This window comes from Dendropsophus ebraccatus, chromosome 1 (genome assembly GCF_027789765.1).
Source record: "Dendropsophus ebraccatus isolate aDenEbr1 chromosome 1, aDenEbr1.pat, whole genome shotgun sequence".
Taxonomy (NCBI): Eukaryota; Metazoa; Chordata; class Amphibia; order Anura; family Hylidae; genus Dendropsophus; species Dendropsophus ebraccatus.
In genome coordinates this window covers 216,034,279-216,057,083 of record NC_091454.1, presented here as the reverse complement: position 1 = coordinate 216,057,083, position 22,805 = coordinate 216,034,279, and the positions used below count along the sequence as shown (strand labels likewise).

The window sequence follows — 22,805 nt, the reverse complement described above, 5'->3', positions numbered from 1 at the left end:
CTTTTCTCTCTCATGGACCCGGAAGAAGGAGACATCGCTGGACAGCGGACGCAGGTGACGGTGAGGCGGACGGCGGGCGAATGGAGTGGCGATCGTCACCGGAGGGATGGTGAGTATGGTGTCTGTGTGTGTCTGTGTTTTTTTTTTGGGTGGGGGGTCCCGCCGGAGTTGTCCTTTAAGTCCCACTGGGTTGTGAGTATTGGGACACAAATAGGGAAATACCAGGGTGGCCCCCCTTGGGTCAAAGTCTAATTCAGTTGCGAGTATTGTGATAAGACAAGGGTTTACCAAAGCCAGGAATCCATCCAACAGACAGCTGTTTCGGGGCATTGCCCCTCATCAGTGTGGAGTGGCATTCTGGCTAACAAGGGCAATGAAAAGTAGACCAACAGAACACAGCAATGACTGAGCTCAAGGAGATCAACAAAAAAAATCCAATGGAGTACTCACTTAAGAGTCTCCATTGATATGTTGCCAACTATAAAATTTGAATATGCAAGAAAGGGGTCCATGCAGTCTCAAGCGAGCAGAAGCCAAGGCTCCACGGACCCCTTTCTTGTATATTCTTTTCCATCCTGTCTCCGCTGATCACCATCATGATGTCTCTGTTTTCTTCAGATCCCCTCAAAGGACTTGGAAAAAGACCCCAATAAGAAGCAGTTTGTGTATGTTTCTGTGAAGTCTTCTGTCTGCAATCTAGAGAAAGTTGTCCTGTTGTCCTATCATAGCGGATACATCCTCATACAGACCGACAAACCCATCTACACCCCAGGATCTACAGGTACTGTGACATAACTGAATGGGTGCTAAAAAGTATAGAGTATAACTGTCCTACTGTCCACTCTCTATATATGTTGAGTGAAGGTTTATATACAGTATATTGCCATTATATTTCCATTTCGGTAGGTCACTAAATTCAGGATGAAATTTATGAAAATTAAAAACTTTTGTTAATGTCCATAAGAAAAATGATTGATGAGCATATTATTTTCTTTTAATGCAGTTTCACACACACCGTACGGCAGCAGATTTCATCTAAATAACTGAACAAAGTATCAAATCTGCTGCGGATCCTGTACGTGTGAATGAACCCTTAGGCTATGTTCACACAACGTGAGAGACCGGCCGTTCCGTGACCCGACCGGGTCACGAAACGGCCGGTCTCTGCACGGATCATCCCGGCCGGTACTACAGTACTGGCCGGATGATCTTTTGGCCACAGGGTTCTGATGCGGGCGCATCAGCGCGCGCCCGCATCAGAACTTTCCACAGCACATAATGAAGCAAGCGGCCGGAGCTGCTCGCTTCATTGTGTGAACTGACAGGTCTTTCTGCGGCCGTAATTCACTGAATTGCGGCTGCAGAAAACTGACATGTCAGTTATTTGCGGCCCCGTACGGGAATCCCGGTCGGAGCTTATACGATGTGTGTACACTCCCGCCGGGATCCCACGGGAGATAAGACTATGTCCACACTGCACAAAGTACGGCCGTTGTTGCCAAGGCAACAATGGCCGTACTTTTACGTAGTGTGAACATAGTCTTAAACCGGATGAGCTATATGTACAGTATACTCTGTGTGATGTAGACATCTAGCTATTTTTTTGTATTTCCAATTCAATTTTGTTTTATTATTACTTCTGGGATTACATTATGGTAAAGGGGTTTTATGGGCTTTCTGGCGAGGATAGTGCTGTCTGAGGAGCTAACGTCAGTCGCCGAGGACCTACAGGATGAGATACCTCCTTACTACTAATAGCTGTATCTCAGGCTATGTAGCAACTAGAATAAGAAGAGATGCAAAACAACATCAGGATTACAGCTATAGCCATGATCCCCCCTGAGATAGAGCAGCTGGACCTGAACGCTGCACATCCTTGTATCTCTCACTCCCTGACCACATTACCGTGGGCTCCATCTCCGACTGGGATGAAGTTGATTCCCAATTCTGTAGCCTCGCCTTGAAAAGGTTCATAGTTCTAGGTACAATCCTGCCGAGATACAGAGACTTGAAGGGACAGCTTAATATTAGTAAGATTTTCCTCTTAGCCCTTATGTAGACAAAGAAGGAACCACCAGAAGAAGTGTTGACAGACAGAGAGACCTTGCAAGACTAATACCTCTCCTGACTAGTTGAGAAAAAAAAGACCTCACAAAAGATGCCATGATATGACCATGTATGCATCCCAGGTCAAATCATAGGGGATATCTGGAGGTCGGAAAGGTCCTACCTTTTCTGCTCTCTGGTGCTCCACTGTGTCTCCATGTGCCTGTTCCTGCTAATACTTCAGCAGTGACAATGACAAGACCTGATGGGTTTCAAATAAGAGATTGCAAATGTACCAGATGTAACCTGAGTTGCAGCCAGTCCGGGCCACACAATAGGACGGGTGGAGACAGGTGGCCCCATTACACTGCCTCCAATTTCCAGATGGTGGCTGGAATGGTGATCAGGGCCGGGGATCTCTGTTGGGGAACTGATGGTTTTTTCACAGAGGTGTGTAGTCTATTAACACTGAAAAAGCAGATTCAGGATGGAATAATATACACTCTGACCCAGATATAACTATATATTTCTTTCATTCTTTCATTTTAAGTTCAATACAGGATTTTCACCATGACCCCAAATCTAAAACCAGTGAGCAAGCCAGTGGTGGTTGAATTCCTGGTAAGACTTTGTTCTTCTAGATATGAGATATTTGTCAGTAAGACCATTGCATTAGTTCAATCAGGAATTGACATGCCATAGAGTCCATTTGGTGCATTGCTTTTCTACAGAGCATAATGTGGTTATCAGGTGCGTAACTACTACTGTAGCAGCCATAGCGGCTGCTATGGGGCCCACCACATCACGGGCCCTATTGCCTGCTCCTGCAATACGCTGAGCCCCCTCAGCTGTCATCATTTGGAGCACCAGGTAGCCAAGCAGGGCTTCCGGGGTTCTGCAAATGGACGTTTAACTGCAAGAATTCCTGACGAGCGCTTCCATTTATGACTAGACATGACAGCTAAGTGGTCAGTCGGGAAGGGGGGCCCAATCAAAAGTTTATTATGGGGCTCACCCATTTCTAGTTAAGCCCCTGGTGGTTATGTCCCACATTCGTAGATATTGAAGATAGAGGCCAGAGTCCACTTCAGGCAAACCATGGCAGATATTAGGCTGACTGGCTTTACATTGGATGGTGCCATGTGCTTTATCTTTTATTGATGCCTCTTAGGGTCCCCCATTGACTTTACCATTCACTTCAATCTCTAGCAAAGCCTGATCAACAGAATGACAATTTTTGGGCTTTCATAAACAATACTGTGAGCTGATGAACTAGAGTTTTCTTTTCCCAATTGTCATCAATGATCAGAAATCCTAAAAATATGTCTGTGGCCATTAATGTGTCCTATACACTATGTACCCCCCTACTAGGTCCCTGAGATCCATCATTACCTGGATAATGTGTCCTATACACTATATACCCCCCTACCCCCCTACTAGATCCCTAAGCTCCATCATTACCTGCATAATAACAATCCCTGATTTTTCTCACAGACTCCGGATAATATTATGGTGAAAAGAACTGTCGCTAAACACAACGGCAAAACTGGAATCATTTCCTTATCTCATAGACTGCCCGATCTTGTAAGGTGAGTAGGGGGCGACAGCCCCAGGAATCATATATTTATCACAGAGAGGATGAGGACTACTATAATTCTTCGCTTTCTACCCTCTATTTTACAGTTTGGGACTATGGACCATGTCAGTAAAGTTTGAGGATAACTTGATGCAGAGTTACACAACACAATTTGAAGTGAAGGAATACGGTAAGAACTGGAACAAAGAAGAGGTATAGATTTAGCCATTGCCAAAGTATCACCTGATCCTCTGTGTTATCGTTTTCTGTACTCTGATCCATGAAGAGGATTCTCTGTTCTGCTCAGTTGCTTGAAGTTAGAAAGATCCTCCACAAATTAGCCAAATACTGGGTCATCCACTGCTGCAACCACAACTGATCACACTAGACACATTAGAACAGTATGCTCTCAATTGGAGGCAAACGGCTGGAGTTCTAATGCGTCTTGCAGTAACATATTGCATTTTTTTCCATTCTAATGTTTGTATATTTTATTTAAACATCCCTTCAAGGGCCAAAATATAAAAAAATGTGGAAAAAAAATGCAATATATTACTGCAAGACACAATAGAACTCTGGCGGTATGCCATCAATTGAAGATATACCGCTTGCAGAAGCATTAACTGATCTAAGAGGTGATCTATCTGTACACAGCTTTGTTGCCCTTCATCAGTACAAAGCAAAGTGCTATACAGTTTACAAAGAGCCTCTGTTGTGGGACAAAAGGGGCAATGCTTCTTTCTGAGAAGAGTACCACAAGCTGTTACATGTGGGCAGCCTGTACTGAGAATTCTGGGAAGAATAATATGCAAAGTGCCTCAGATGGGTAACTTTCTTTTGGGGGGGGGGGGGGGGAATATGGCTTGGCTTGTTAAATCCCTGTTTATGTTCTAAGACATCTTAAAGAAGCCAAGAATTGGCTTGAAGAGAAGGTGGCAGAGAACTATTTGAATTTCTTTTCGCATCTGTTGCTCGTAGACATATTTGCACTGAACAGCACACCGTGGCCCAAATGTATCAATCTGCTAGTGAGAGAAATGCGCCTGAAAACTACACTGTGTTTGGTTGCAATGGGTAAAGAAGGCTCATCTGTGTCTTATGTAGATTGCTAAATCTGGGCCCATGTGGTTACATACAGTACTGCAGGACTGGTCACTTACAGGGATTTGTACTCTTCCTAATTCTTTTCCTTTTTACTTTATTTTAAGTTCTGCCAAGCTTTGAGATTAAAATATCGACAATGAAAAAGTTTTTCCACATTAACGATGAAGAACTAAGGATGGACATAGAAGCACGGTGAGTAGAAGCGTTTGGCCGTCATGAATTTACGTCAGTCCTAGTAATATTTATTACTATATCTACATATCCAGTTTCCCTCCTTATAGTCCTGACTAGATGGTATTATATAACATTCCCTCTAAACCGAATAAAATTAATAGTCTGTACCCAACTAATTCTTGGAAATGAAACCATGGTACTGGAATCAACTCCGCTGTCCCATTGGTCATACATTCTGGTCTGAAATGTGTGTATATTCGAGGAAATTGGTTATTGGGGGCCTAGATCTCACCAGCTGTTCCTAAAGATTTGGACTCCATTGGCAAAATATAGAACATGTACAAAATATATTGAGGTTGTGTCAACGTACAACAACCCGCTGCTCTACTATGCTGCTGAACGTCAGAAGTAAACACCCGTGAGTTCACTAAAATATAATAAAATAAAGAAAATATAAAAGCGATGTTCAGCGCAAAAAGAGGTGCCCGATGTACAATGCTTACAACAGTGGTATTGAAATATGATGTGGTGCTAAAATAATGCCAAGTGCAAATAAAATTGCAGGAATCGGAAGAGTTAAGGAACTCTATTACCTGTTAGTTGGCGGTGATTGTTCCTACTTGTAGCGCTGTCCGTGATGCTGGTTGCATATACCGATGTTGATCCAATCCTTTAGAGATGTGCTTGAATTCTGGGATGTGGATAAAGTTGAATTGTAGTTCTTGCTAGAGGATGCCTCGGCCGGTGGCACAACTCCGCAGTGAACCACGCTGACAGTTCAGTTCAAAATTTTCCCGGGAAGTTCAGTGATGTCACTCTTGGTACGGGTGCTTGGTGGAGCCAAAAACAACGCGTTTCAGCAACAGATGCGGTTGCCCTCATTAGGATTAATCATTGCCGACTTGGACTGCTGACTACCCGTTACTGTGTGTATTCGTCTCTATTTTGCTTTGTGTGTTTCCACCTTATAGCAGGAGAGGGAACATCGCCCAGTTGTCCGCTGCCATTTAGGGCAGAGTGCGGCAAGCAGCCAGGGACAGCTGGGATGGGTGTAAGCGACAGGGACTGCACCGTCTATTTGTCATCCCAGTCCCCCTCCTAATAGACGGCTTTGCCTGATAATGAGCAGATAAGTAAAATCGCTTGTACTATTGATTTCTGCAAAACAAAAATAAATTAAATGACAGTTACACTTTAAGAGAGACCTTCAGCTTTAATCTCATGTTGAAAATGGTAATTATAGTGTTTTGTCCCTTAGTTGTTCTATTGTTCTTTGTAGGCCAGCATGGGAACTTAAAGTGACTGTACAACCAGGCCCATGCTAAAGCACTAGAGGCGGGCCAATCTACCCCCAGTGGGAAGAAACCCCAGCCCCTCCATGATGTGACTCCATTAGAATCAATGGAACCCTATCATAGAGGGGATATTGTTTCCTCCCACTAAGGGTGGGTCGGCCCGCCTCCAGTGCTTCAGCCTGGGCCTGGTGGTACAGTCACTTTAAAGAGGTTATCCAGGCAGTTCCATTAAAGTGAATAGAGCTGAATTGTAATGCTACACACAACCTGAGAACAAGTGCAGCGCTGTAATTTGGAGGAAAGTAGCCTTTTCTAATCCTGGATAACCCCTTTAAGCGCGCAAAGATCTCTAAAAAAATGAACAGAGACTGATCCCATTGCTACCAGCATGTTACCCTAGATGTTCTATCATACGCTGACGTTGTATTTTCCCATTGCAACAACATTGTGTTTACTACATCCTGTTATGCTTTCATTTTTATAAAAAAATAAAATAAAGATTTATGGGACCAGTTACTATTGAGGCGTTATAAATGTGACTGCTAGTGACATGCTATAATTTATCTCACAGGTATCTCAATGGTAAACCTGTAAATGGCAAGGCCTTTGTGCTCTCTGGAGTCAAGAAGGACAGTGAGAAGAAAAGTCTACCAGATACCCTAAGGAGAGTAGAGGTAATGGTACTAAATCGTTTAATGGGGTTATTTGTGTTACCAAACTTTACTTATATAGCAGCAGTCAGATAGAAAATAAACAACCTATACTTACCTACCTGTGCTCCTCCTGTATGCTGGCGGTGTCTTCTTTGTCCCCTGCTGACTGTGAACGCTTTACTTCCATCTCGAGAGTGGCAGCCCACTGCCTGAGATGAAGCAGCACGGTGACAAGTGATAGGCTCAGAAGTGAAGCCGGGGAGAGTGGAGACACCGTCAGCAGGACACTGGAGGAGCTTGGTGAGGTAAGTATAACATGTTTAATATTTTCTATATAACCGCAGCTACATGGGAAATATTTGCTAACGCAAAACAACCCCTTTAAATACATTGACTACCATCTTGCAAATGATGCATCCATTGATCCATTAGAATGATAATGTTTAGATATTTATGATACATATATACTTATTACATATATTAAACATATATTACTTAATTTATATATTATATATTTATGATATCATTTAACAGGGTATAATTTCCTTATTAAAATAGTACACTATAATTAGGAAAACTAAAATATAAATTTTATTTAACTTTTCATCAAAAGTTTCTCGAAGCTCAGTCCTTGAACCATTATTTAGTATTTATGACCGTCACCACAAACACCATACAAAAAGCAAAAGTTCTTATTGCACTTCTAAAAATTGCCCTTTTCTTTTTAAATATCAGTATTGTACTTCTCATCCATGAATCTTGCATTTTTTGCAGTCATATGATGTGCATAGCAATTTTCCTATGTCCCAATGTCATACGTAATCAGTCCCACTTATATCATAAACTTTCTTTCTGTGTTCTTTAGAGTATCACTCTTCACTTCTTTTATTCATTTTATTTTAAAGCGACTCTGTACCCACAATCTGACCCCCCAAACCCCTTGCACCTTCAGATAGCTGCTTATAATCTAAGATCTGTCCTGGGGTCCGTTCGGCAGGGGATGCAGTTATTGTCATAAAAAACAACTTTTAATCCGGCAGCGCTGTGTCTAACGGCCGGGGCTTACATTTGTATATGCATTAGGCTGGCACACCCTCTGCGTCCTTCCTCCCCACCATCCTCATCATTAGGAATGCTCCAGGCAGATAGCTTCCTATTCCCCACCTGTGTGCATAATAAACATGGGCTGGATTGTTAAGACACCTGTGCATAGCTCAAACAGCAGTAAATGTTCCTGGATCATTCATAATGATGAGGAGGGTGGGGAGGAAGGACGGAGAGGTGGTGCCAGCCTGATGCATATACAAATGTAAGCCCCGGCCGTTAGACACAGCGCTGTAGGATTAAAAGTTGTTTTTATGACAATAACTGCATCACCTGCCGAACGGACCCCAGGACAGATCTTGGATTATAAGCAGCTATCTGAAGGTACAAGTGGTTTGGGGGGGACAGATTGTGGGTACAGAGTCGCTTTAAATAGCTAAAGAGGTTTTTACTTCCCTTAATTATTCTTTGTCCTTCTAGGGAACCTTTCAGAACACCGTTTTTTTTGGCCCAACACGTCATCAGGGGCCATTTGGTAGCATCACAGATGGGGACTCAATGTTTGCATATCCATATGCACAGCGCTAATGAAGGCCACTGATGGTGGTTTCAGAGCAGACATGTATGCAATGCTATCCACTTATGCAGCGCTTTTATTATTTTTTTTACCTGATGTTGGAGTACCCCTTTAACTCCTCAAGGACCCATGGCAAACCCACATGGATACCCATAGGGATATGGGTCCCTAAGGGGGTACAGAGAGGGGTCACACTGTGCTGGCTAATTAACCATTTAGTATTGTGTAATAATCAGCTTTCCCCAATCTAATTGGCAGAGGCTAATCAGTGCATTACTCATAGGAGGAGGGGACTGCAAGTTATAGTATTAAAAAAATAAAGTTTTTTTTTTATCTGCAGCACGGGATGGGACGGGATAAGCGGAAGCGGGCCGATTGCTGTTCCCGCTAATTAAGACCGTTAGATGCAGCTGTCAAACATAACAGCTGCATCTAACTGTCTTAAATGCAGCCCATCCCTGGTGTCTAGTGGTGATCAAATAATATAAAAGTTATGCAAGTTGCATATTGTTTTAATCGTACCGACATATAAAATATGTCAGTTTTTCCATAGGACTAAAGACGTAAAAATGACCCCCCCCCCAAAAAAAAAATTAAAAATAAAAATAAATAAATATGAATTGCGTTTCTTGTTTTTTTTTTTTATTTCACCGCACATATAAGCACAAGGAGGAAAAAACAAAAACTGACTTTGTCCTTAAAGGGAACCTGTCACCTCCCGTGCCGGGGTGACAGGCTCCCGACCCCCCGTTAGAACCCCCTATACTCACCTCATCGCGCCGGGTCCCGCTTCTGAAGATGGTCGGGTCACGGAGATCTCAGCCGCTGCAGCCCGGCGCGCGCGCTGAGAGATGAGTCCAACAGTCCAGCGCTCCGTCATTCTCTATGAGCGTTGGACTCATCCCTCAGCGCGCGCGCCGGGCTGCAGCGGCTGAAATCTCTGTGACCCGACCATCTTCAGAAGCGGGACCCGGCGCGATGAGGCGAGTATAGGGGGTTCTAACGGGGGGTCGGGAGCCTGTCACCCCGGCACGGGGGGTGACAGGTTCCCTTTAAGAGTTTAACAATTTGGCTCCCAATGCATAGACTATGTTGACTCTCTGCGGTTTTTGACTCTTTTCTAGATCTCGGATGGTGAAGGTTCTACTGTTATGATGAGACGAGACTTGATTAAATATTTTAAAAATGAGAGAGACCTGTTAGAATGGAGAATATTCGTGTCTGTTACCGTCATTACTGAGTCAGGTAAGAGAGATACAGTATATAGCATTACCATTTCTGCAGACGATATCCAGTGACGTTCCTGTAACGTGACATCAATGGGACTTGATATATTCCAGATTATTAATTGTTCTCTAGAAAGATCAAAATCTGATGGAGCTATTTTCTGATTGGTTCTGTCTGTTTCTTGTCATTTAAAAGGCAAGTATCAGGAGGTTTTACAATCTAGCCTGCTGATATGTCCCTATTGCGCATGGGGGGGGAGGATGAAATTATGTCTGTTACCTTCATCCTCTGCGCCATTCCTGTGCTGTTTGTAGTGTAATCCTTTGTCCGCTAAGTCTGTTTGGAGCACTGGTAGCGGGGCTACTGCCCCCTGAGTGCAGATCCACCCCAACCTGCCCCTTCTAATTATTATTAATGGATCTGCTCTTGGGGGGCGGTACCATCACCACCAGTTCTCCAAATGGTCTTACCAGACACAAGATAAGACTGCAAACAGCATGAGAATGGTGCCATGGATGAAGGTAAGATGCATTTGGTTGTGCTCAAAAGTTTACATACCCAGACAGAATTTTTGCTTTCTTGTCTTTTTTTCAGAGAATATGAACAATAACACACAAACTTTTTTCCCTTCATGATTAGTGGTTGGGTGAGGCCATTTATTGTCAAACTCTCTTTTTGAATCCTAATGCCAACTAAAAATATCCAAATGACCCCGATCAAAAGTTTACATACAGTGTATTGCCCCCTCTAACATCAATGACAGCATGAAGTCTTTTGTGGTAGTTGTGGATGAGGCTCTTCATTCTCTCACATGGTAAATAGTGATGCGCGAATACTGTTCGATCGAATAGATATTCCATCGAATAGTAAGGTATTCAATCTATCTAATATTATCGAATAGTTCGCCGAATATTCGATAAGCGTTCAAATCCCCCAGCTTCTGGTTTTTACCCCCAAGTGGTCGAATAGATGTTTTTCAATAATCAAATACTTGTTCCCATTGACTTTAATGGGATCGAATATTCGATCGAATATTCGGGAGATATTCGTACGAATATCGAATATTCGAATATTTCACTATTCGCTCATCACTAATGGTAAAGCCGCCCATTCTTCTTGGCAAAAATTTTATTCCTGGGCTGTCTTGCGTTATATGTGCACTTATTCCCCATAGTGGCTCAATGATATTGAGGTAAGGAGACTGAGACGGTCACTCCAGAACCTTAACTTTGTTCTACTTCAGCCAATGATAGGTTTACTTGGCCTTGTGTTTTGGATCGTTGTCATATTGGAACGTCCAAGTATGTCCCATGCACAGCTTCTGGTATTCGCTGATACCGTGCTGCATCCATCTTTCCTTCAGTTTTGACCAAGTTTCCTGAGCCTTTGGAGCTCACATATCCCCAAAAAAATCATCAAACCAGAGTATTTTAGCTGATGTTATTTGTGGGACTTTCTTTACATTCCAAACATTTTTCCTGGCAGTTGTGGCTGAAATTTTTGTTGGTCTCCCTAACTGTGGTTTGGTTTGTACCAAGCCCCTGAATTTTACAGTTTTACAGGATGATGTATCACTTACATTGTTCTGTGCAGCTGATCCATAGACATCCTCCTGAATAACAAGGACAATAAGTAGTCCTCTCCATTATGTGCGTGAGCCCAGTAGTCCTGGATATTCATGAGAAGAAGAAAACTCCGCCCACCAGGTGCTGATGGGCAGTTATCCATCCATGCTGTGTATACACAGTCAACTGTCAATCAGCTTACTGGAGGGCGGGTGGAGGGGTTTGGCAACAATCCTATTCTCCTGCATATTAGGAGAACGGCTAAACAGAATGATGTAAGTAATAATTGATCTATTCAGCATTTCTGTCACTAGTTTATTTTGTCCTCATTTAACCTCTTAACGACGCATGACGAGTATAATCATCATGCGCCGTTAAGGGTAAACAGAAAGGGCTCTCGGCATAAGCCCTCTCTGCAGCCCGCGGTCCCCAGTTGCTATGCACAGCTGGGGACCGCGGGTATTTGTCGGTGCTCCCAGCTAAATAACTATTTAAATGCAGCTGTCCGCTTTAAATAGTGCTTGGCCTCCTGTCCCTGGTGTCTAGTGGAAGGATCTCAATCCCAACTACCCCCCCCCCCCCCACACACGTGATGCAATTGCGGAGCGGAGATCCCTTCTACTAGCTGGCCGGGGCTCAGCGTCTGAATGATGCTGACTCGGCAATCATTGTATCTGAGTAATAGAGCAATGATCTGATGGATCGGTGCTCTATTATATACACAACATTGATCTCGATGGGAGATCAGTGCTGTTTATATAGAAGTCCCCCAGGGGGCTTCTAATTAATATGTCTGGGGAAAAAATTGTGTTTTTATTAATTTAAAAAACCCTCCCCTAATAAAAGTTTAAATCACCCCACTTTTCCTATTTTATAAATAAAAATAAATAATACATCGTATCGCCGCATGCGTAATTGCCCGAACTATTAAATTACCACATTCCTGATCTCGCACGGCAAACGGCGTCAGTGCAAAAAAAACCCACCAAATTGCGAAATGCACATTCTAGTTTACATCAAATCCAGAAAATTTTTTATAAAAAGCTATCAAAAAGTTGCATATACGCAAACAAGGTACCAAAAGAAAGAACAGATCATATCACAAAAAATGCCACCTCACACAGCCCCATAGACCAAACAATAAAAGCGCTATAAGGATGGGAATAGAGCAATTTTAAAGACATTTATTTCTTTTTTTAAAGGTTTTAATTTTTTAAAAGCCATCAAATAAAATAAAAGTTATACAAGTTACATATAGTTGTAATCGTACTGACTTGAAAAACTTAACTAACATGTCAGTTTCATAGCATATTTTATGGAAAAATTAAGTCTGTATTTGCAAAATATCCATTTGTTTTTTACCTAGCCATATGGGCTGACTAGGACTTAGAATCTGGCAGAAAATTCTGTTAGACTTCATGTCTTCTAGATTCTATTTTCTGCCAGATAAATTCTATGGCTGTTTCTCCTCCAGGCAGTGAGATGGTGGAATCGGTGCTGGATGATATTCCTATTGCGGCTTCTCCATATAAAATTCTTTACACAAAAACACCCAACTTTTTTAAGCCTGGAACGCCGTTCGATCTTATGGTGAGTGCTTTAAGTTTATACTAGATTGTGTTGTATTTTATATTGTATTGTTGTTGTTATTGTTATTATTATTATTTATTTTTATTTTTTTAAACTAATGCTAGAGAGGAGCAAACCGAACTACCCGAACTGAGATTCATTCTGAACTTTGCAAAAAGTTTTGTAACAAAACAAACTTTTTGGAAATATAAAAAGATGGACACACATCTGAAAAAGAAAAACATAGTATTTCTAGCCTGTCCATGTTCTCCTGGTGTCCTCCTCTGGGTCTCCAGTGTCCCCCGAAGCCGTCAAAATGTTCACTAATCTCTTTCTATCGCCTACTTCTGTCAATGTAAAAAAAAAAAAAAAAAGATTATTCTTTCTGCAACCCCAGGTGAAAACCTAAACATCCTATTATCACCTACCACGTAGCTCTCTGGGTCCTCCTGTCACTTCTTTAAGTCCCCCTGACAACTGCTTCTCGGCTTTGCAGCCTTCTCAGCCAATCACTGACTGAAGCAGAACAGTGCCGCGGGCTGTGATTGGCTGAGTAAGCTGTCACTGCCTAGATTAGTCCATCTCACAAGCAGCAGTCAGAAGGGTTAGAAGGGAACCCAAAGTCATGACCGGAGGACCCCATAAGAGGTGGGGATGGTGGGAAAAGGCTGCTTATTATTTTTTCTGCAACCCCATTAATATATTAAAAAAAATATGAATGTTCGGAGTACGTGAAAAATTAACATGACCATTGTTTGCAGCCGGAACTGTTCCAACTCACGGCCGTGGATTTCCATGCGGTCCCGTACGAAATACTTATTTCAGCCAAATTGAACTTGATTTTTAGATCCAAAATGTTCTGTGAGTTTTATTGGGCTGGGCGAAGATTTCCAAGTAAATGACCTGTTTCAGATCGCTTCGAAACAAGCTAGGGAAGCATAACTGTACTATGGCCGTAAGTTCGCGGTTCGCCCGCATGTTCGCAATCCGGCCGCATGTAGATTTTTCCCACAGCCGTAGTTTCAGCTGCACATGTCCGGCCGCGTACTAACTACGGCCGGAAATATACGTAGTGTGAACATAGCCTTAGGCTATGTTCACACTAAGTACATTTCAGGCAGTATTTGGTCCTCATGTCAGGTCCTCATAGCAACCAAAACCAGGAGTGGATTGAACCAGGGCCGTTTCTAGAGGCGGGCAGGCCGGGCGACCGCACGGGGCGCCGACAGCTAGGGGGCGCTGGTGGCTCCACTGAGCTGCGCGCACACCCCTGTGGACAAAGCATGGGGGGGTTATTACTATGGGTGGGGGAGCACAGGGGGGCTTATTACTATGGGTGGGGGAGGACAGGGGGGCTTACTACTATGGGTGGGGGAGCACAGGGGGGCTTACTACTATGGGTGGGGGAGCACAGGGGGGCTTACTACTATGGGTGGGGGAGCACAGGGGGGCTTACTACTATGGGTGGAGGAGCACAGGGGGGCTTATTACTAAGGGTGGGGGAGCACAGGGAGGCTTACTACTATGGGTGGGGGAGCACAGGGGGGCTTATTACTATGGGTGGGGGAGCACAGGGGGCTTATTACTATGGGTGGGGGAGCACATGGGGCTTATTACTATGGGGAGCACAGGGGGCTTATTACTATGGGTGGGGGAGCACAGGGGGGCTTATTACTATGGGTGGGAGAGCACAGGGGGGCTTATTACTATGGGTGGGGGAGCACAGAGGGGCTTATTACTATGCGTGGGGGAGCACGGGGGGCTTATTACTATGGGTGAGGGAGCACGGGGGGCTTATTACTATGCGTGGGGGAGTCCAGGGGGGGGCTTATTACTATGGGTGGGGGAGCACAGGGGGGCTTATTACTATGGGTGGGGGAGCACAGGGGGGCTTATTACTATGGGTGGGGAGCACAGGGGGGCTTATTACTATGGGTGGGGGAGCACAGGGGGGCTTATTACTATGGCTGGGGGAGCACAGGGGGGGCTTATTACTATGGGGGAAGAGCACAGGGGGGATTATTACTATGGGGGAAGGGCATGGGGGGTATTACTATGGGGACTGCACAGGTGGGTTTATTACTATATGTGAACAAACCATGGGGGATTATTACTATGGGGGGAGCACAGGGAGGATTAATACTATGGGGGGGGGCAAAGAGGGATTATTACTATATGGAGGCACAGCAGGGGATCCTACATACAGGGGGCAACTCACATACCTACTGACTTTACTGCACAAGGCACAAAAGAGTTCACAAGAGATTAATTTTTGCTGCAAGAAATCATCATGGTGGACTGGGCCAGATGGAGAGGAAAAGGGAAAGTGATGCCTCAGATCAAAGAAGACATCGCCTGTGAGTCACTGAACTGTTTTTTGTTTTTTTTTTGGGGGGGGGGGGGCTTTTAGCAGGATTCGCCCTGTAGTCAGAATTACCTAGAAACGGCCCTGGATTGAACACAGAAAGGCTCTGTTCACACAGAGTTGAAATTGAGTGGATGGCCGCCATATAACAGTAAATAACTGCCATTATTTCAATACAATAGCCGTTGTTCTAAAATAACAGCACATATTTGCCATTAAATGACGGACATCCACTCAATTACAACATTATGTGAACAGAGCCTTTCTGTGTTCATACCACTCCTGGTTTTGGTTGCTATGAAATGTACGTAGTGTGAACCCAGCCTTAAAGTGTAACTGTCATTCATAAAATAAAATAAAATTACAATATATAGGATTTTTTTTAATTATTAACCTTTAGTCAAAGAAATCCATCAAGCCCCATTTCTTTGAAACCTATATATAATTTTTTTAGTAGTGTAGTGTAATACCACATATAATGTGCTCCCATACAGCCGCCTGCCAGCTCCTCCTAATACACCTCTAATCAATGCTATGGCTGCTTCTCAGTAGTAACAGTGGCCTTAGTATTTCATTAGGGACGTGGCTGAAAAAATGGGCGGCCAGTCGTATCATAGCACTGAGGGAAATAGTTCCACCCCTGATGCATTGAGGGAAATAGTCTCACCCCTGGTGCACTGAGGGATATAGTTCCACTCCTGGTGCACTGAGGGATATAGTTCCACTCCTGGTGCACTGAGGGATATAGCCCCACTCCTAGTGCACTGAGGGAAATAGTCCCACCCCTGATGCATTGAGGGAAATAGTCCCACCCCTGATGCATTGAGGGAAATAGTCCCACCCCTGGTGCACTGAGGGATATAGTCCCACCCCTGGTGCACTGAGGGATATAGTCCCACCCCTGGTGCACTGAGGGATATAGTCCCACCCCTGGTGCACTGAGGGATATAGTCCCACCCCTGGTGCACTGAGGGATATAGTCCCACCCCTGGTGCACTGAGGGATATAGTCCCACCCCTGGTGCACTGAGGGATATAGTCCCACTCCTGGTGCACTGAGGGATATAGTCCCACTCCTGGTGCACTGAGGGATATAGTCCCACTCCTGGTGCACTGAGGGATATAGTCCCACCCCTGGTGCACTGAGGGATATAGTCACTGAGGGATATAGTCCCACTCTTAGTGCACTGAGGGATATAGTCCCACTCCTGGTGCACTGAGGGATGTAGTCCCACCCCTTGTGCACTGAGGGATATAGCCCCACCCCTGGTGCACTGAGGGATATAGCCCCACTCCTGGTGCACTGAGGGATATAGTCCCACTCCTGGTGCACTGAGGGATATAGTCCCACTCCTGGTGCACTGAGGGATATAGCCCCACTCCTGGTGCACTGAGGGATATAGTCCCACTCCTGGTGCACTGAGGGATATAGTCCCACTCCTGGTGCACTGAGGGATATAGCCCCACTCCTGGTGCACTGAGGGATATAGCCCCACTCCTGGTGCACTGAGGGATATAGTCCCACTCCTGGTGCACTGAGGGATATAGTCCCACTCCTAGTGCACTGAGGGAAATAGTCCCACCCCTGATGCATTGAGGGAAATAGTCCCACCCCTGGTGCACTGAGGGATATAGTCCCACCCCTGGTGCACTGAGGGATATAGTCCCACCCCTGGTGCACTGAGGGATATAGTCCCACCCCTGGTGCACTGAGGGATATAGTCCCACCCCTGGTGCACTGAGGGATATAGTCCCACCCCTGGTGCACTGAGGGATATAGTCCCACCCCTGGTGCACTGAGGGATATAGTCCCACTCCTGGTGCACTGAGGGATATAGTCCCACTCCTGGTGCACTGAGGGATATAGTCCCACCCCTGGTGCACTGAGGGATATAGTCACTGAGGGATATAGTCCCACTCTTAGTGCACTGAGGGATATAGTCCCACTCCTGGTGCACTGAGGGATGTAGTCCCACCCCTTGTGCACTGAGGGATATAGCCCCACCCCTGGTGCACTGAGGGATATAGCCCCACTCCTGGTGCACTGAGGGATATAGTCCCACTCCTGGTGCACTGAGGGATATAGTCCCACTCCTGGTGCACTGAGGGATATAGTCCCACTCCTGGTGCACTAAGGGATATAGCCCCACTCCTGGTGCACTGAGGGATATAGCCCTATTTCTTGTGCACTGAGGGATACAGTCCCACTCCTGGTGCACTGAGGGATATAGTCCTACCCCTGGTGCACTGAGGGATATAGTCCCACCCCTGGTGCACTGAGGGATATAGTCCTACCCCTGGTGCACTGAGGGATATAGTCCCACCCCTTGTGCACTGAGGGATATAGTCCCACTCCTGATGCACAGAGGGATATACAGTAGTCTCGCCCCTGGTGCACTGAGGGATATAGTCCCACCCCTGGTGCACTGAGGGATATAGTCCCACCCCTGGTGCATTGAGGGATATAGTCTCGCCCCTGGTGCACTGAGGGATATAGTCTCGCCCCTGGTGCACTGAGGGATATAGTCCTACCCCTGGTGCACTGAGGGATATAGTCCCACCCCTTGTGCACTGTACACACAGTATATTAAAAAAAAATAGCACCATATTAAAGACATTGTGTTCCTCTGCGTAATGTGCCCTATGAGGATCTGTCAGAAGGTTCGGATGTCCCTTTAAGCTAACTTTAACCAAGTGTGATTTTTGTCTCTACGGATTTTAGGTGTTGGTCACTTATCCAGATGGGAGTCCGGCTCATCGTATCCCTGTTGCAGCAGAACCAGGAAATGTCAGAGGAAGAACTCTGGAAGATGGAACCGTTCGGCTGACCCTTAATACCCGCTCAGATATAAGCCAGCTGCAGATAACAGTAATAATTATGTTCTTGTTCATGTCACCCTTCAGAATACACTAAGAAAGCTTTGAATGTGAGATAGATGGGTCTGCAGGGTTGACTTCATGATGGTCTTATAGGATCTGCTCACATCTATGTTCGGGAAGGCTTTCATGGCCAATGTGGCATTAGACACCATTATACATCAGTAGGCCACCATAGAGCTCTTTGGATGCTCCATACAACTGATTTGTCATGGAATTATGAATAGTGCAAATATTGCATGAACCAAAGCCCAAAGATCAATAGTCTACCATGACTATAGTATATTAGCATATTAGTACTACTGTATATTACCACCACCATCATCAACTGTAGATGTTATATCTCCTCCTCTTTTCTTCTAGGTATCTACACAAGATGATAAATTAACCAAGGACCAACAAGCTTCTGCCACCATGGTGGCCTCCGCATACAGACCCATTGGTGGAAATTACCTACATCTCAGTGTTGTAGGAGGAAAACTAAAACCAGGAGACAGTGCAGTTATCAACTTCTTTATCCTGAACAGTCACCCCGCTGTCGCAGATCAGATCAATCAATTCAACTATGTGGTAACTGGACCTTGTAACTTATTATTTTCTAGATTCATAATGTTAGGAGTTGTCTATTGCAGGTAAAGTACAGGCATGTGATCATATATATTGTGGGATTAGATTTACGTTTCACTGCAAGAATTTCACCAAGAATGAGCACACAATGGAGTTTTGCTTTGGACAACGCATTGACGCCTGATAAGTTCCCCCAAAAATAAGATATATGGACAGGATATCCCGCCTTTAGTATCCACAATGATCAGCTGTGATCTGCGGTGGACCCTGGCAATCATTTTTCAATTTCCCTGCAGTGCCAACATGCTCTTGCCTCCCCCGCTCAAGCACTGGTGGGCACATACCGCCAATACAGTCCATGGATTCCTAGCTGCTTCTTGGTTTGAGCAGGGCCCGGCCATGAGGTCCGCTTAGCCAGTAATCGGCCATAGTGGGGTCCCGCCTTGGCAGTTGACTTGCTGAGCAAACGTTAACACGTCGCGACCTGGGTCCCTGCTCAGACCTAAAGCAGCCTGGGACCCGGGGACCAGAATATCGGTATGCGGCCACCAGCACTGGAGCGGGGGAGGTAAGAGAATGTTATTCGGCTAGAGACCGTAATACTTACCCCGGAGAATGAAGTCCCACTCCTGGAGCCGCTCCCGCTGCCGAGATATCACCGTCGGAAGCTCAGCATGCCCGCATTAGAGATGAGTCCGATACCCATAGAGAATGACGGCTCCATTCATTCTCTATGGGCGTCAGACTCATCTCTGATGCGTGGGCACCGGGCTTCCGATGGTGATATCTTGGCAACGTTCTCCGGGGTAAGTATAACGGTCTCTAGCTGTGGTTCGGATGGGCTCTGCCCCGGCACGGGGGGTGACAGGTTTCCTTTAAGTAATAATTTACAACTCACAGTAATGTACTTTTTCAAGTTTTTTTTATAGAATATTTTGTAAGGGAATCTGTCAACCAGGAGCGTAGCTAGGATACATGGGGCCCCATAGCAAGAAACTTTACAGGGGACGGGACATGCAACCGGCAGATGGTGGCAGTGCCTGATCCTGTCACTGAAGCACCGAGACTCTGTCTCTCCAGGGGAAGTGGAGGGAAGTGGAGGAAGACAACGTTTTGTTAATGCAGTTGAGGGGCCTTCCTCTATGGTTACTATGCCACTGCTGTCAACACTCGGACCCAACTGGAGTTACTGATAGTGTTGGGCTGATTGGTTCCCTTAAAGAGGTTAAGGCTATGTTTACACTATGTATGTTCCGTAGTAATCACAGCCGTTGTAACAATGGCCATGATTTATACGGAACTTACGTAGTGCTGCAGGCTGAAGGGATCCCGGCCCGGCCGCATAGTATACACTTTGTCCGGGATCCCTAGTGGCGCCGCGAGAAACTGACATGTCAATTTTCTGTGGCCGCTATTCACTGAATAACGGCCGCAGACAACCCTGTCACTTCACACAATGGAGTGAGCGGCTCCGGCCGCACGCTCCGTTGTGTGCAGTTCTGATGAAGGAGTGCACTGATGCGCCTACATCAGAACTCAGCGGCGCAAAAGATCATCCGGCTGGTACTACAGTACCGGCCGGGATGATCTTTTCTGAGACCAGCTGTTCCATGACCCGGCTGGCTCAAGGAACGCCCGGTCTCTTACAAGGTCTGAACATGGCCTAAAGATGTTTAGACACCTTAACATCATGTATAGTAGTATCATGTATAAAAATTATGTATAGTATCACTCTGCTCATTAGCATAATGAGCAAGAATTAGAGCAGTGGGGATTTCTTGGCAACGCAACCGGCATCTGGAGCATCACCAGGAGGAGAGGGTAAGTATGAACGGCTTTATTAAGGGGTAGGGGGGGTTCTGCCGGATCTCCTGCATGACAGGTTCCCTTTAAGTCTCTGTTTTCTTATATTGATGATTTTCCTCCTATAGATTATGAATAAAGGTAGAATAATGAAAGTGGGGACACAGGCGAGAGGAAGAGACCAGACCATTGGGGCTATGTATCTGCCAATAACAGAAGAATTTATCCCATCGGTCCGCATGTTGGCATACTATACCGTGACAACCGGAGCAGGCCGGGAAATTGTAGCCGATTCCAGAAGGATTGATGTAGCAGAAAACTATATGGGGACGGTAAGAAAATTCATCACTAAAGATCCAGAATTTTTTCTCTTTTTTCATTGATTATGAAGCTTTAGTTGGATAGGGAGAGTTTGTGTCGGATTTATCCTGATAGATCCAAGAGCATCTGAGGCTGCGAGTTATATACAGAGATCTTTGCAATTTACATTAGTTATTAATTATTTTTTTCAACCAGTCCATATATAGAAAAAACAAGGGACCTCTAATCCAGTAAACCAGGGGGTGTCTAAACCAATGCGTATACCTACAAGAGCAAAAAGATAAGATACCATAATAACTGGTGCACTCACCACCAAATAGCCTTTATTGAATCATATCTGTAGAAAAAAGTACTAAAGATCTTCCAAAAACATTTTAAAAAACATACAGGTTCATGGTGTTACAGGAAGGCAAAATGCAATAATTGACCTCCCTCTGGGAAATCCATCTGTGGGTATTCAATACGATCCAGATAACTATAAGTCTCGTATATCACCTAACTAATCTAGCATGGTCTCAATACAGTGTATAAGCCAAGATCCTAGACCAGACCCAACGCATGTTGTCACTCTACAGTGACTTTATCAGGGGTCTTTTTTTTTTTCAACCATCACAACACTTTAAAAAGCTGCCTTCAGGACACTGGACCTGGATACAGGTAAGTACAGCTTTGTTTAAAAAAAAATTTTTTTTATGTAAATTGCAAACTTCCTTTATATCCCATCCCCTGCTGATTTACATTTTGAAGGTTGTAATGACAGATATACTTTAAGAATTTATTTTGGCAATGAGGTTCAATTCATTCATGTAATTCTTTGTTTCCTCTTCCAGTATAAGGCTATGTTCCCACCACATAAGAGACCGGCCATTCCGTCATGGAACGGCCGGTCTCTTAAAAGATCACCCCAGCCGCTACTGCAGATGCTCTTTAGCGCTTGCGAGTTCCGATGCACGCCCGCATCCGAACTTCTCACTCCACACTATGGAGCGTGTGGCCGGCTCCGGTGCTGGCATGCCTGTGCCGCAGTCCATTTTTTGGAAACGCGACCTGGTTCCTGGGTACGGTGCCGGTTTATTACCAAGCAGCGGCTAAACATGAATTACTGACAATGTCCCTTCCCCTCTGTGATGCGGCTCTATTGATTTTAATGGAACCACATCACAGTGAGGAGGGTAGATCGTCCCATTGGGGATGGCCGGACTAGCTCCAGTGCTTCATGCCCGGCCACTGCTTGGTGATAAACCGGCACCATGCACGGGAACTAGGCCGTGGTTCAAAAAAGCACTGCGGCACCAGCGACATTCCAGCACCAGTCTGTTCATGTAGAAAACAAATAAAACAAAATTAGATAAAAAAATATTTGAAACAGCTTATGCAAATGCGAAAATGTAATGTTGTGGGTCTCTAAACACAGGGACTAAAAACGGAAGAACAGGCCAATTCATACAGCTGATGCCTCTAGACACTACAGGTGGACCCCTAGAGATGCAGTGTCTTTCTTTTTTCCCAATATTTGGCAATAGTAGAGTGTGTATATATTCTAAATCATGCCAATCGTGCCATTATTTTTGGCTCACCAGGCAACTCACAGATTGAATGCATCTGGCCTGCCAACATCGCATTAGATTATAATATGGGTGGTCTTGACAGCCCATATTATAATGCTGTAGGCCACAGGCAGTTTTTAGCCTGCGGCTTAGGAGTATGCGAGCAGTTTCACAACACCAGCAGCGCAGTGACGTCATCACACACGTCCTGCGCTGGGTGCCTCCCGTGGCTTCTGGGCCACAGAAAAGGGTGAGTCCAAGCTAATGGGGGGGCTGTATCCAGGGGTAGGGTGGCTTCGGGGGGATGTCCACAGGTGACAGGTTCCCTTTAACTACTGTTCTAGGGGCTGGCTACTATATAAGAGATTATGGGGGAGGGCTGGCTACTATATAAGACACTATGGGGGAGGGCTGGCTACTATATAGGACACTATGGGGGAGGGCTGGCTACTATATAAGACACTATGGGGGAGGGCTGGCTACTATATGAGACTAC

The 22,805-nt window shown here is 45.1% G+C and overlaps 1 protein-coding gene across 1 annotated transcript in view; it reads left to right on the top strand.

Moving 5' to 3' along the window:
* LOC138769625 (complement C3-like) overlaps positions 1–22,805 on the top strand; it is a 91,689-nt gene that overhangs the window by 18,991 nt on the left and 49,893 nt on the right. Inside the window, exons 3-13 of the mRNA XM_069948222.1 lie at positions 619–781; positions 2,597–2,667; positions 3,541–3,635; positions 3,730–3,812; positions 4,831–4,918; positions 6,767–6,869; positions 9,594–9,714; positions 12,736–12,851; positions 17,917–18,063; positions 18,435–18,641; positions 20,570–20,773. Coding sequence (XP_069804323.1) covers positions 619–781; positions 2,597–2,667; positions 3,541–3,635; positions 3,730–3,812; positions 4,831–4,918; positions 6,767–6,869; positions 9,594–9,714; positions 12,736–12,851; positions 17,917–18,063; positions 18,435–18,641; positions 20,570–20,773 — 1,398 coding nt within the window. The remainder of the gene's footprint in view (positions 1–618; positions 782–2,596; positions 2,668–3,540; positions 3,636–3,729; positions 3,813–4,830; positions 4,919–6,766; positions 6,870–9,593; positions 9,715–12,735; positions 12,852–17,916; positions 18,064–18,434; positions 18,642–20,569; positions 20,774–22,805) is intronic.